The sequence below is a fragment of the Rhinopithecus bieti genome, unplaced genomic scaffold, assembly GCF_001698545.2.
Source record: "Rhinopithecus bieti isolate Rb0 unplaced genomic scaffold, ASM169854v2 scaffold_7414, whole genome shotgun sequence".
NCBI lineage: Eukaryota > Metazoa > Chordata > Mammalia > Primates > Cercopithecidae > Rhinopithecus > Rhinopithecus bieti.
In genome coordinates, this window is record NW_016806087.1 from 3,668,509 (window position 1) to 3,682,076 (window position 13,568).

Consider the following 13,568-nt stretch of genomic DNA (forward strand, 5'->3'; position numbering starts at 1 on the left):
AGTTTTTTATTAAAAATTTATTTAAATGTTTTAAAAATTTTATTTTAAAAAATTTACTTTTAAGGTCAAAGAAAACTGCACAAGGAAGCAAGGTGAAATGATATCTAATTCTCTACTTCCATAAATATCTGCTTTAGGAAAGTTTAATTAGACATAAGGAAGAGTACTTACTGACTAAATCCCCAGTCAGACAACTAAAAAGAACAATATGAAAAAGGTTAATCCATAGATGACAAATTTCTAAGTTAGGTTTACCTGGTTGGGATCTTTGGCATTTAAGGTAAAAGGCTAGCCTAGATGACATGAACAACTCTCCTACTCTTGTGTTTTTGTAATACCATCCCCTCAAAATCAAATATTTGCCAGTACAAACACTATTTACAGCTGTACAGAAACCAGTAAGATACATTCTCTTTTACAGTTCACAGTTAATAGTTTTAGTATATGGTATAGACTATTTAAAACCTTTATTTAACTGTACCTATTTTTTTTTAGTCTATTATTAGTTAATGGCCCATCAAAAGTCTATTAATTTTCTGTCAACTTAGCAAAATGTGTTTCAAACATATTCTTGGACCTCTTATATTTCAATGTTTTTTCAATTTTTAAGTGAGCCTCAAATGTACTATTTTACAATATAATAGCAAATAGCAAATTACTTTAACCAATAAACTAATTAGTCAGTTCTAAGAACTAAGTAAATGCCACCAGATAGTAAGGTGTTATTTCTATAGTTACTTTCCAGGGTATATTTCCTCTCACAGATTAAATCTATTATTAAACTGTTCAGAAGTTAAGTAGAGTATTATCAAAACTCTGACCATGTGAAAACATATGACTACTTAGGTATACATACAAGAAAAACAAAAAAAGGCTTGCAGTATAAACCCAAAGCCCAAAATGTACCCTTCCTGAGAAATTAAACAATATGAATAGCAACTCTTGATTATATTTAGATGAGAAACTGAAAAGTAACAGATGGTAGATCCCAGGACCTAAACTGATTAGAGAAAAATGAAGAAAGTAGTTACTAAAAGTTGGAACAAACTTCCTTTAGTCTAACTTGAACATTTATCATTCATTGAATGTTGTAAGTTACTAGAAATGTTGTTATAAGTTTGCTCTAAGATAATACACATTTAAAATGGCAATGAATTAGATGAAAGGATAAGTTTTAAGCCAACTAAGTTTTGAAAACAATCACTCTCAATAATTTGATTTAAACAAAATCTCAGAACATTCTATTCTATTAGAAGAAACCTTAAAGATTAGTCTGTCATTTTACAGATGAGGAAATTGAAGCCTGGAAAGGTTAAGTAAATTATAGGAGATTATATATATAGCTTTATTAGTAACAAATTCTAAACTGTAATCTCAGTTCAATGGTCTTTATTCAATTAATGTTAAATAAGAATTAAAAAAACAAAAAAGCAATTTACCTCAATCCAATTTGTAAGCCAGTAACACTCTGGATCTGTGTTTTCCACTGTAAAGAGAACATTTCCTCTGGGAATGACAGAGCCCTCAGGAACAGCTTTTACTTCTATTGGAAGATGCCCATCATATTTCTGGCAGGAGAAAATGATAAATTTATTTATTCAACAGATGACACTCAATTACCTGCTGTTTTACTAAAGGTTCTTTACATTTTATAGAATCTAAATTTACTGTCATTGAAATTGCAATTGTAGATGTTACCGTAATCTAGTCAGAATGTCCTTAACCTTCTAAAAACTAGTTAAAATTATTAACATAGGTGCTGATATTAATTTTTTAAGTTTAATGATGCCATGTGTTTCTGCTAAGAACATTTATCACTATAAGTGGCAGAAAATTCCAAACTGATCAAAACAAAACTGTTGCTTTTTCCCTGCTCTTTCAGAAAACGAAAAAGGATGAGTTTATTCCAACATATTCTAAAAGTATTCCAAGAACACTATCTTTATTTTACATTCATCATTTTCACAAAATAAAGGCTGCAGACTGAAAGATAAAGGACGACTATTAAAGAACAAAAGAAAACAAAACAAGAGAGGAGAGCTAGGGAAATCCCTGCAGAAGAAACAAAATAGGTTCCCTCTTTATTCTGGTGGTGGATATGAAACTATGAGACAGACCAAACGCAGAATCTTGGCAATTAACACTCAAGTCTGACTTAACTGACTTCCTCTTAATGCAATAACTGCCTCCAAAATTAAAAATTAGGCTGAAGATTATTTGTTATGTGACACTGTACCTCCCTTTTAAAGCTAAAAGCTATGCCTAACTATTCACTAGGAAGGCAAGCTGCTTCAGAAATCCTGATAATTTATTTATGTGATTTGGGACAAGGTAATTAAATAAAAGAAAAATCTGTTTAAAAGAAGCACTGGAGGCACGTGTATAGCAAAAAGAACATTGCCCTACAGGTCCTAGTTTGGACTCAAAAGCACTGGGGAGACCTTGGGCAAGTCACTTGCCATCTCTAGGTCTCAGATTCTGTTTGTAAAATGGGTTAGACCAGATTATCTCTACAGAACTTTTAGTTCCCCAAGATTTTCTGATCATATAATCAAACGACTTACTGCCCTGGCCACTGGACAGTATAGTAATAAGCACAGCACGTAAACTTATTACTGTACTTATGCTTACAACAAACCTCACAGAAGAGAAATGGAGCAAGTGCAGGTGATAGCTCACAGATTCTACTGACCTTATTTAAGATTCGGGAAAAGTGCAGCGCAGAATGCTTACCTGACTTTTTCAAGACCCATAAGTACCAAATAGTATAGCTCAGTATTGTCATATAGGCATGAAAGTTAAAATATTTCTAATTATTCCGTGTTTGACAGTCTGTTCAATGTAAGAAACTTTCGTTTGTGAGACTTAAAGTAACACTCAACATCAAGATACACCAATAGATTCCATTCCCAACTGATCACTGTAATAAAAGGAAACCACCACGGGATATTCAGCTCTTATATTACCATGTCTTTGAGTGCCTTGATATCTAAGCAATGAATTCAAACATACTAGATATAAATATAATACAGTCAAGACTACTAAAAATCAACTTTGTGGATCAGCACCAAGCCATTCTCACTATTCAGTGAGAAACTTCCCAGAACTGTGTGTAGTGATAGACTCACAGCATCTATTTTCAGTCAAGAAAACAGACCTACATTTTGAAATTGCCAAATAACCATGCCCTTTCCTACCTATAGTGTATTTTCAAGAATGAATTCTTTCTCAAAAATGTTATTTAAGTTATAATTCATTTTTATTAATTAGACTTGCTGTAGATTCTATATGCTAATGATGTAACATGGGGGATGTGGGGAGAGGGATAACATGTCAACCTTAACTTTTCAAAAGGATGATGTCTAAAATAGTCATTATATTCAGATCACAAACAAAAAAAGAACTGTAATGATACTCTAATCTCCTATGCAAATTCTGGCTGGGGATAGTGGCTCACACCTGTAATCCCAGCACTTTGGGAGGCCAAGGTGGGCAGATTACTTGAAGTCAGGAGTTCGAGACCAGCCTGGCCAACATGGTAAAACCCCATCTCTACTAAAATACAAAAATTAGCCGGGCGTGGTGGTGTGTGCCTGTAGTCCCAGCTACTCAGGAGGCTACGGCAGGAGAATAGCTTGAACCTAGGAAGCAGAGGTTGCAGTGAGCCAAGATTGTGCCATGCTGCACTCCAGCCTGGGTGACAGAGTGAGACTTTGTCTCAAAACAAAACAAAAACAAATTCTTTTTTTTTTTTTTTTTTTTACAAAACAAATTCTTTTGCAAGAAGTTTTGAACTAAAAGAAAACCAAAACAGACCAAAACATGAAACCATCTTTTACCTCAAGAATGTAGTTCCATCCCTTTTCATTAAAGACATCATCTTGGAAATGTTCTTTGTAGACCTCTTTGGCTTCTTGGATTTTCTCTTTGGTTACTACTTTACCTAAAAGAATATACATGTCCTGTTTACATTTCTAAAGGTGCATTCTGTGAGTTGCTGAACTGTCATAGAATTAATAACTTTGGCTATTTCACCCATTCTATGGATTAAAAATATAACTAAGAGGTTAAATGACTCACTCAGAGTCAATAGCAGAGTCAGAAAAGGAGTTTGTACTTCTAATCACTCAAAGTATAAATGTTAATTTATTGTAAAAGCAGATGTGTAATAGAAAAAACTATTACTTGCATAGCTTTTAAAAATTATATTAATTTTTTCTCTCGATTAATTTTGTTACTTTTCAACTCTGAGATGACTCAAAAGCTTCTTACATCCAAATGAACCTCCTCACTTCGTTCATAAAGAATGTGACACCTTCAGGGTTGATAAGCCAGTAATTTCCACAATTACTAAAGGTCTGCCCCCACAAACAACACACTTTTAATTAACTTTTCTTATCTGTAAATGAGGATAAAAGTCGAGTACCCACTTATATGATGGTTGCGAGAACAAAATGAGTTAAGACATATGAACCACTTACAATAATGCTGGCCTAGAATAGGTAATCAATACATTTTAGTTATAATTAATAATGAATAATATTTTACAAAGTTCTTAAGTTGTATGGCTAAATTAAAGTGTGCTATCAGTCTCTGGTAACTTAATACAAGATAACTAGTAAATTCATTTAAAACATCTTGGGGCCAGGCGTGGTGGTTCATGTCTGTAATCCCAGCATTTTGGGAGGCCAAGGCAGGCAGATCACTTGAGAGCTCAAAAGTTTGAGACGAGCCTGGCCCACATGGTGAAACCCTGTCTCTACAAAAAATACAAAAAGTAGCCAGGCTTGGTGGTGTAAGCCTGTGGTCCCAGTTACTTGAGAGGCTGAGCAGGGAGGATCGCTGGAGCCTGGGAGATGGAGGCTGTAGACAGCCAAGACTGCGCCACCGCACTCCAGCCTGGGTGACTGAGTGAGACCCTGTCTAAAAAAAACAAAACAAAAAAACTTTGGTATTAACTTTGGTATTCTTGCCGCTAATAATTACTTCTGATATCTAGCTAGGTTTTCAGTAGTATAAGACTATCTGAACTGCCTAACCTTAAAAGAGCCAAGATTACAGAAAAGAGTTATTTGCCTAAAATTCAGCTTACTCTGTATTCAATTCTGAAATTATGTTTAATTCAAAAGGTTAAAGATAAACTTTTCCAACATGTATAACGCGTTTGGGAACTGTTTTCCCCTAGAAACACCATTACAAAATGGATTAGAAATGGCCTTTCAAATAAGAAAGCACAGAAATTGTTTGGGGATTTTGTTTTAATATGCATTTGGAACTAAGTCCAGAGACACAGGTAGTTTTCAAAAATAGGTCTTTAAAAAAAACTGGGTAATATAAAAACATTCTAATTATGATTGCTACCATAATTCAAAAGGAGTTTCCAGTTCAGTAACAAATCCTCTACTTTGAATTAATGACTAAAGTATAAGAAACCAGATTAGCCTCCAAAAATTACTGACTTTTCTAAACTAATTTCAAAACTTTTATTTCGGCTAGGCGCCGTGGCTCACGCCTGTAATCACAGCACTTTGGGAGGTGGAGGCGGGTGGATCACCTGAGGTCGGGAGATCAAGACCAGCCTAACCAACATGGAGAAACCCCATCTCTACTAAAAATACAAAAGTAGCTGGGTGTGGTGGGGCATGCCTGTAATCCCAGCTACTCGGGAGGCTGAGGCAGGAGAATTGCTTGAATCCAGGAGGCAGAGGTTGCAGTGAGCTGAGACTGTGCCACTGCACTCCAGCCTGGGCAACAAGGGCAAAACTCAGTTTCCAAAAAAACAAAAAACCTTTTATTTCAGAAAACTTTTCTCATACTTAGAACATCAAACACAAACACACCAAATTATAAGATTTAATGCATCCAAATTAACAGATTTGTTAGAGTAATAAGCAGTGTTTAAAATATACTAGGAAAAGTAGTACCTTTTAAGTACTTATTAAGAATGTACTGCAACCCATAAAATACTGTTTCCTCGTATTTCACCTTCCTTAATTTGGAGTTTTCTGTCTTCTTTTCACGGCATTCAAAGTAGGAATAAACTTTGCTTGTGTTGGGTGGATATTGTTTATAGTGAGTAACCTATGTAAAGAAAAACACTTCTGTTAGAAAACACTGATGAGCAGACTATAAATCACAACAGAAAAGGCTTGAAGTTACTCCAAAACCAGAGAAACTATACTTCTTGTTTGCTATTAACCAGTTTCTTTTCCTGGCTATACCAAACAAAAAACAAGTATCTTACTAAGATATTTTCATAGTTCAGTATCTTAAAACCACAGGAGAGCATTAAATTTTACATACAAGCACATTAAACCTACTACAAGACCTCTAGGTTGGAAAAGTATTTCATTTGGTTTTGGGGAATAGTCCCTTCATCCAGGCGAAGAGAGAGAGAAGCAGCTGCCTAAAGGGCCAAACAATGAACTGAAAGACAGCAGAATTTGGTACTATTAATATCTCAATGCGAAATGTTCCAAAAGTCAATGACTTATCATGACTACCTCACTTGTACATAGTGACACTATGAAAACCTGGATGACAGCAACAGCAGCGGCAGCAAAGGAAAAAAAATCCTGTTTTGTAATCTCTTTTTCTCAAATCACCCACCTAATTGGAAAATAAATTCTTATACAATGAAACATCAAATCCTTATCAGTTTAAAATATGAAGAGGTCTTCCTTAAGCACAAAATTCTTTTCCACGAACTTGGGTAAGAGCCACTATGTAAAAAATTTATCTGCTTTTGTTTTAAGAAAAAGCAAAAGTGAGTGTTCATTATACTTTGAATTTATTTCCATGTTTTAACCATATTAAAACATTTTACCAATAAAAAATAAAGTGGAAGAATAATGTGTATTTTCCCAGTTTCAAGACTAGGAATAATAGTGCCTTAAGGTACAGGGTGAATCATGGCAATGGTGGAATAAATCTTTGCAGACCATTTTTCATGAGTGATCACTGTGAACATAAACCATTTTTCCTGTTTAGCTTTGATCTCAAGTTTAGGAAAGTCAATGCTGTCTTTGGGTGCACAGTCTCAATCTCAGTAAAAGTTGGCTCTATCCTCAAGAATCTTCATAGCTTAGTACAAGAATCCTAAGATGAATATACTCCCATTGATGTTTCTGAATGAATGTGCTGTTTCCTTGCGAATGGTAGCACACTTGCAACTCTACAAAAATAGCCCCTAATGCAGCACACAAGACAACCTTGGAGGTAAATCTTTATAGTAACAGGTGATCTGAGAGTTTAAGACAAGCAGGAGACCTGGAGCTTTCTGTTTTCCTCAGGTACAACAGATAGCGATATACTTAAAGGTATAGGGAAGTCTCATCAAAACCTAGAAGTGTATGTCAGGGCTTATTAAGGTTAGAATCCAGGGGCTGATCCCACTTTAATAAAATTTAAGAAGTAGCTAAGCAAGATAGCTAATACAAAATCTACAGCAATGAAATTAATGTCAATTCACTAAAATGCAAAAACAAATATTTACGAATGACTCTGTAGTAATAAATAGGACCACTACTTCAACTACTTATGAAACTGAAGAAAAAGACACCTCTACCTAAAAACACACCCAACATGTTATCTAAAAATTAAAATATCCAGTTTACAATGTAAATAACTCCAACTGCTTTAGTGGGACTACTTTAAGTAGTGAGGTAGAAGAAAAGCACACATGATGAAGTAAAACTTGAAAAAAGGTGTGGATCTTATAGCACAAGTTTCTAAGTCTGATTCATAGTTTTATTTCTCAATAGTTTGACCTTTACTGTTCAGATACTTAATGGTGCATTCTATATCAGATTTAAAATTACTAGAAGGCAAGTTATTTTCTTTTCTGAGAAGACGAAGAGTCAAATCTAAATGGAAATGTCTCTAAGCTATTTAACTCCATATCTCGGTCTAAAAGTATACTAAAAATTTTCCTTTATACAAATACAGCTCCAATTCTGGACAATAATTAAATATTTACAATTTTAAAGCTTCCGCTATGTTCTCTAATTATAGTACTTTACAACCTACCTTTACTTAGAATGCTTTCTCTGAAAACAAATATTCAAAATACAAAACTGTCTAAACTGCTTCATTAGAAACAAAGTATGAACTCTAAAAATCTTTGGAGAACCTTCAGAGTATTGTTTTAGAATACAGCCAACAAATCTGTTATCTAGGCAAACTTGCAGATAATTAGCCAAGAAACACCATTTATTAACCATCTACTAACACCCAACAAGTTTACAAAAGAATACAGAGCATGTTTAGGTCTACTTATAGAGGCATATGTACATGTTGTTTAATGGGAAAGTTTTTAAAGCAGAGCTTTTTAAGAAAATATTTCTAACAATATACTCAAAAGGATTTATAATGATTCTAGTTTTGCTAGTTTACTGTCCTCTTCATTGCACTTTCTCCTACACAGGCCATTTTGAATCTTCACCAGAACATGGAATAATATAGCATAAATTCAAATCAACTGTTATTTTATAAATACTTCATTCACAAATACATACTCTGTACCTACTTCAGACACTGAGGATGAGAAAGAAAATAGACTGACATGGTCTCTATTTTCACAGGACTAATAAGTGCTGAAGAAGGAAGAAAAAAATACATAAACTAAGTAATTTCAGATCAAGATAGATGCTATGAAAATGTAAGAGAATGATGGGCTAGAGGGGACCAAGAAGACTTCTTTGAGAAGGTGACATATGAGCAAGACCTAAATGACAAGGGTACAGGAAATGCTTTGGCATAAGGGACAGAACAGAAGGCAGGCCAGTGTGGTAGGTACTTAAAAGTATGGTGGCGGGGTGGGGACAGTAAGTACCCAATAAGGTCAGAGTTAGGCAGAAAAGAGATCATGTAAGGCTTACAGGCTACCCCAAGGAGCCTGGATTTTATGCCAAGTGCAATGGCAAGCCATTATGCTTTAAGCTGGGGTGAATATGACATGATTCACCTTTTAAAAGGATCAGCCTGGTGGTGGGGTGGATAAGAATGGATTAGAGGGTGACTAAAGAGTGCAGGAGTTAGGGGCTATTAGGTTAGACAGGAGAATTCGCCCAGTGTTTTTGGAGGTAAAGGGGAACTAGGCTGGTAAATTGGATGTGGAAGATAATGAGGGGGAAGAATTAATACCTCCTACATTTTTGGTTTGAGCAATTGCATTAATAATAGTGCCATTTATGGAGATGGAGAAGGCTGTCAAATGGTAGGGAAATGAAGTGCTGAATTTTAAATGTTAAGTAATACCAACAAAAAGTTTCATAGTATTCTAAAGTAAACACAAAAAGAAAGCTCTTAAATCATGTTAACTTTTTAGCACTGACTTGACTTCTATTACTAAAGAAAATGGTTCTGCAATAAATACAAAATTATTCAGTAGATGTAAACAAAACAAAATACCTAATAAGATCCCAGCAAACCTTACCAGTGAAAATGCTTCCTAAACTGGCATGGCCCTCCTGCTGCTAAAAGACCACCTGAACATCAATACATATGTGGTAAAGAACTGGCCGGGCACGGTGGCTCATGCCTGTAATCCCAGCACTTTGGGAGGCCAAGACAGGTGGATCACGAGGTCGGGAGATCGAGACCATCCTGGCTAACACGGTGAAACCCCGTCTCTACTAAAAATACAAAAACTAGCCAGGTGTGGTGGCATGTGCTTGTAGTCCCAGCTACTCAGGAGGCTGAGGCAGGAGAATCGCTTGAACCCGGGAGGTGGAGGTTGTAGTCAGCTGAGATTGCACCACTGCACTCCAGCCTGGGCAACAGAGTGAGACTCCATCTCAAAAAAAAAAAAAAAAAAAAAAAAAAAAAAGAACAGGCCCACACACAGAAAAATGTAGTTATTTGTTAACATAACTCCTAGTTGTGTGATTAATTTACTTCATGAAAGGATAAACTTCTAAAATTATTACATACTAAATAACAGTAACTGGTATTATTTTAATGTCTAGAACAAAAAGGGTCTAGCCCTAAGTCAAATAATAGACAGCTTTTTCCATTAAGGAGTGCTGGCTAACCAAGTGTATCAAAAAATTGTATTCCCAAGGCTAAATATCCTTGTTCCAAGTATGACAGTTTAAAAAAAAAAAGTATGAAATATGACACATATATTTTAGTTGAACAGAATCCTTTTGGGAGAAGAAAGCCTAGTTTTCTCTAGATGCTTCTCTAGATGTTCCATAGGGCTGATTTGATGTCTTAGGGTTGATTTGAAGATCTTTCCTCCCACAATGGGATCACATGATCAAATGCAAGTACTACTACCTTACTTTTTCAGTTATACTTTTAACTGCTAAAAAAATGACAAGCCAATATTTAAAAAATGAGCTGTATATGTAAGATCACATGGGATAACATACCCAAGGTCACAGGGCAAGTTATGTTAGGTATATAATATCTAAGGGCAATCAGAAGAGGATACACTGCCCAACACTGGCTAAGACTTACTGCTGCTTCAAAGCCAATGTGCTACAAACAGCAAAAACTGCAACCGAGTCTTCTTTTCAGTATTATTTAAGATTTCTTAAGCCCTGGAAATCTGTTGCCCCCAAAAATAATTCACTGCTATTTGGCTTTGAAGCAATACTCACTCATAAATATGACTTAAGGATTTTGGGTTACATTATTTTGGGGAAGGAGAGAAATTGCAAAACCACCTATAATCATATTGCCTCTTCCCTTAAAACCTCTTGCATTGAGTTTCTAATGACTTGTATCTCTTTTGCCACACCTTTAAACCAGATTTGATTACCTCACAATGAGAACACCGCTTAATTATTAATGACCTAAATTAATCTCCCTATGAAGTATATTCATGATTTATACATATTTTATTTATGTTGCTCAAGTTTTTCCTATAATTTATAACATAAAACAATGGAAAAATTGAAATAAATGGACAATGTCACATATATCTTTATGAAAGCATAGTCTCTGGAGTACAAGCTGCAACAGTACCCCACTCATGAGGCTCAGGTTGCCTCGGGAGCCACCGTGACAATACCGAAGCATCCGCTCAGAAGCAGTGAAGGACAAGCAACAAAAATTTGTTATTCGGCCGTTGGAGGAAGCAAAATTTTCTTTTTTTGAAAAAAAGGTGCCTTGAATTCCTAATCACCAAATATAAATCGCACATCTCTTTGAAACTTCTATGAAATCAACTTCCCTCCAATCCTGGATTTCAAAATACTACTTATTTTTGTCTTCTTTTATAACACCCAGTAGGTGACCAATATTTTTTAAATGAATGGTTAAAACTACGCTGAATTCTAGATAACCAGCTTACAGATGACCCTTTGAGAAGCAACCTACACAGGACAGCACATTTCATAACTAATGGGTAATGTGGTTTAAACTGTGTCCTCCTTATTTCTAACAAGAACCAGGATGAAAACAGAGGAACCACATTTGTCTGTGTCTTTAATTTCTTCCTATATACAATAAAGTACGAGGTTACAGAAGTGAATGTATATACTTCAAATGCTCCTTCGGTCCAAATTGTTCTGGACTCTCTTGACAGGATACAAGACAAAACAAAATTCCCATTGTTGTGTGCTTGGCTACCATACCATCTACTTGCAAAATAACTTTTGTAGTGCTTAGGCAATCAATTATTCTTCCTTCAGTTTTAGAAGAAATCAACAATATTTCGCTCTCTTCATCAACACATTTAAAACTACTAGAGCTCCCAACTTTGGCCAATAGTTTGTAAACACTGATAAGGATATGTAACATTCTCATGTAATTTCTAAGTAAGTTTCATTACTCCTAACCTCAAGATTATCATTTTGTTCTTTTGCTAGATAAAAGACAAACATGTAAAACAGGTTATAAGGACCCCTAAAAACATAAGGGAAATGCAACTTAAGACTTAAATGTGACTGTGGAATACACAATCTATTTCAGCATACTGCGGTAAGCCACTGGTATAAAACGTATCAACTTGATTGAATCCTCTAGAGGTGATTTTTGGGGAAAAAAATGAAAAACCTAAGATGAAAATGTTCTGAAGTTTCATATAATAAAGGAGATAAAACATACCAGCCTAACGTGAAAGTTTACTTCAAAAGTAAACTTTATTAAATAGGTGCAAATTCTAATAGTACAATTAAGTATGGCTCACTAGATTAGAAACCTTTAAGGTAATTCACTATTCTAACTAAAAGCACCCCAGAAAACTGATGTTAATTTTACATTCCTTATGTATAATGGTTAGAGGAACTGCAAACGAAAGGAAGTTGCACTCTTTGTTTTTAAAATTTAGACTAATTAACCTCCCTCCCTTTACATTTGGCTAACATGTAAAAAAAAAATCTGACAATTATTTTAGATTTAGTTAAGAAAAAAATTCTACAAAACTACGAATGAGGCTATTCTAAAATCACTATTTAAAATTTTGAAAACACTATGATTGAATCAAGACAACACAACAAGAGGTTTTAGGACCAAGTAAAGGACCATAGTTAGGGTATTATCACGTATACTTGACAATGTTATCAAGGATCATACTTGATAGTGTTCGGATTTTGCAATACTTTAAACTTGCATCTAAAAGACAACTTGTTGATGGATCTTGGCTCTATTTCAACAATCTAAATATATAAACAGCATTTTAAGCTGATTGGAAAGAAACAGACAAAATTTAAGTAAAATGGAATTCTCTAAAATACTTTCTCGGAATATCGAAGGAGGGCTAAAAACAAAGGGAAAAAAAAGAATCAAAACAAAAACATGAGAGTACTATGTTTCACCACTGTATTCCAAAACCACTGTTGCTCAAGTAAAATTTACTTTACCTCTTCCCTTTACTACCGCGTGCTTCCTATCTACTGAATGTGGCAGCTACCCACGCAAAGTGTTCAAGGGGCATGTGAACGCAACGTTGTGCCATTCCCTCTCCACAAGTTCTCTAGGGTTAAAACTACAGTTCCTTTAAATCCTCGTGTTTCACTTTCCTTTTCACAGAAATCCTAGTGACCCTAAAGCAGTTAAGAGAAGTGACTCTAAAGCAGTTAAGAGAAGATCGGCCTCTACACCCAGGGATAAGGAGCACGAGCAATCACTAGGTGCGAAGGAGTTTGAAACCGAGCCCGGCGGAGTGGGATAGGGGAATCCAGCACCGCTACTGGGGCCAGGCGAGCGTCCGTCGCGCCGGAGCAGCAGACAGAGGACCGCAGCTGCTCCGGCGCCCGTGCCAGGACTTCTCCCACCTCGCCCCCTGGAAGACTTACCTGCCCAGCCAGGGGCGAGGGCGCCGGGCCGGCTCGGCGGGGAAAGCCCCGCTCACTCTCCACTGCGGGTCCCCGGGGCCGTTACCTAACTGGTCCCAGCTCCAGGCCAAGAGGCCGCGCTTCAGGGGAGGGCGTGCACTCGCCGGCGACGCCCAAGCCCGGAGCACCGGAGCTCGGGAGTCCGCTGGGGCCCGCCTCAGCCCCCCGCCGCGCCCCCGCCGCCGCGCGTCCCCAGGCCCCGCCTCCACCGCCCAGCCCTGCATCCTCCTCCAGCCACCTCCTGCCCACTGCAGCGCCTCCTCACCTGCCCCAGCCGCCGCC

General features: G+C 36.4%; 1 protein-coding gene across 1 annotated transcript in view; it reads right to left on the reverse strand.

The window, feature by feature from the left end:
- NAMPT (nicotinamide phosphoribosyltransferase) overlaps positions 1-13,568 on the reverse strand; it is a 40,564-nt gene that overhangs the window by 26,314 nt on the left and 682 nt on the right. The window contains 3 exon segments of the mRNA XM_017874677.1: positions 1,440-1,568; positions 3,840-3,943; positions 5,925-6,081. Coding sequence (XP_017730166.1) covers positions 1,440-1,568; positions 3,840-3,943; positions 5,925-6,081 — 390 coding nt within the window.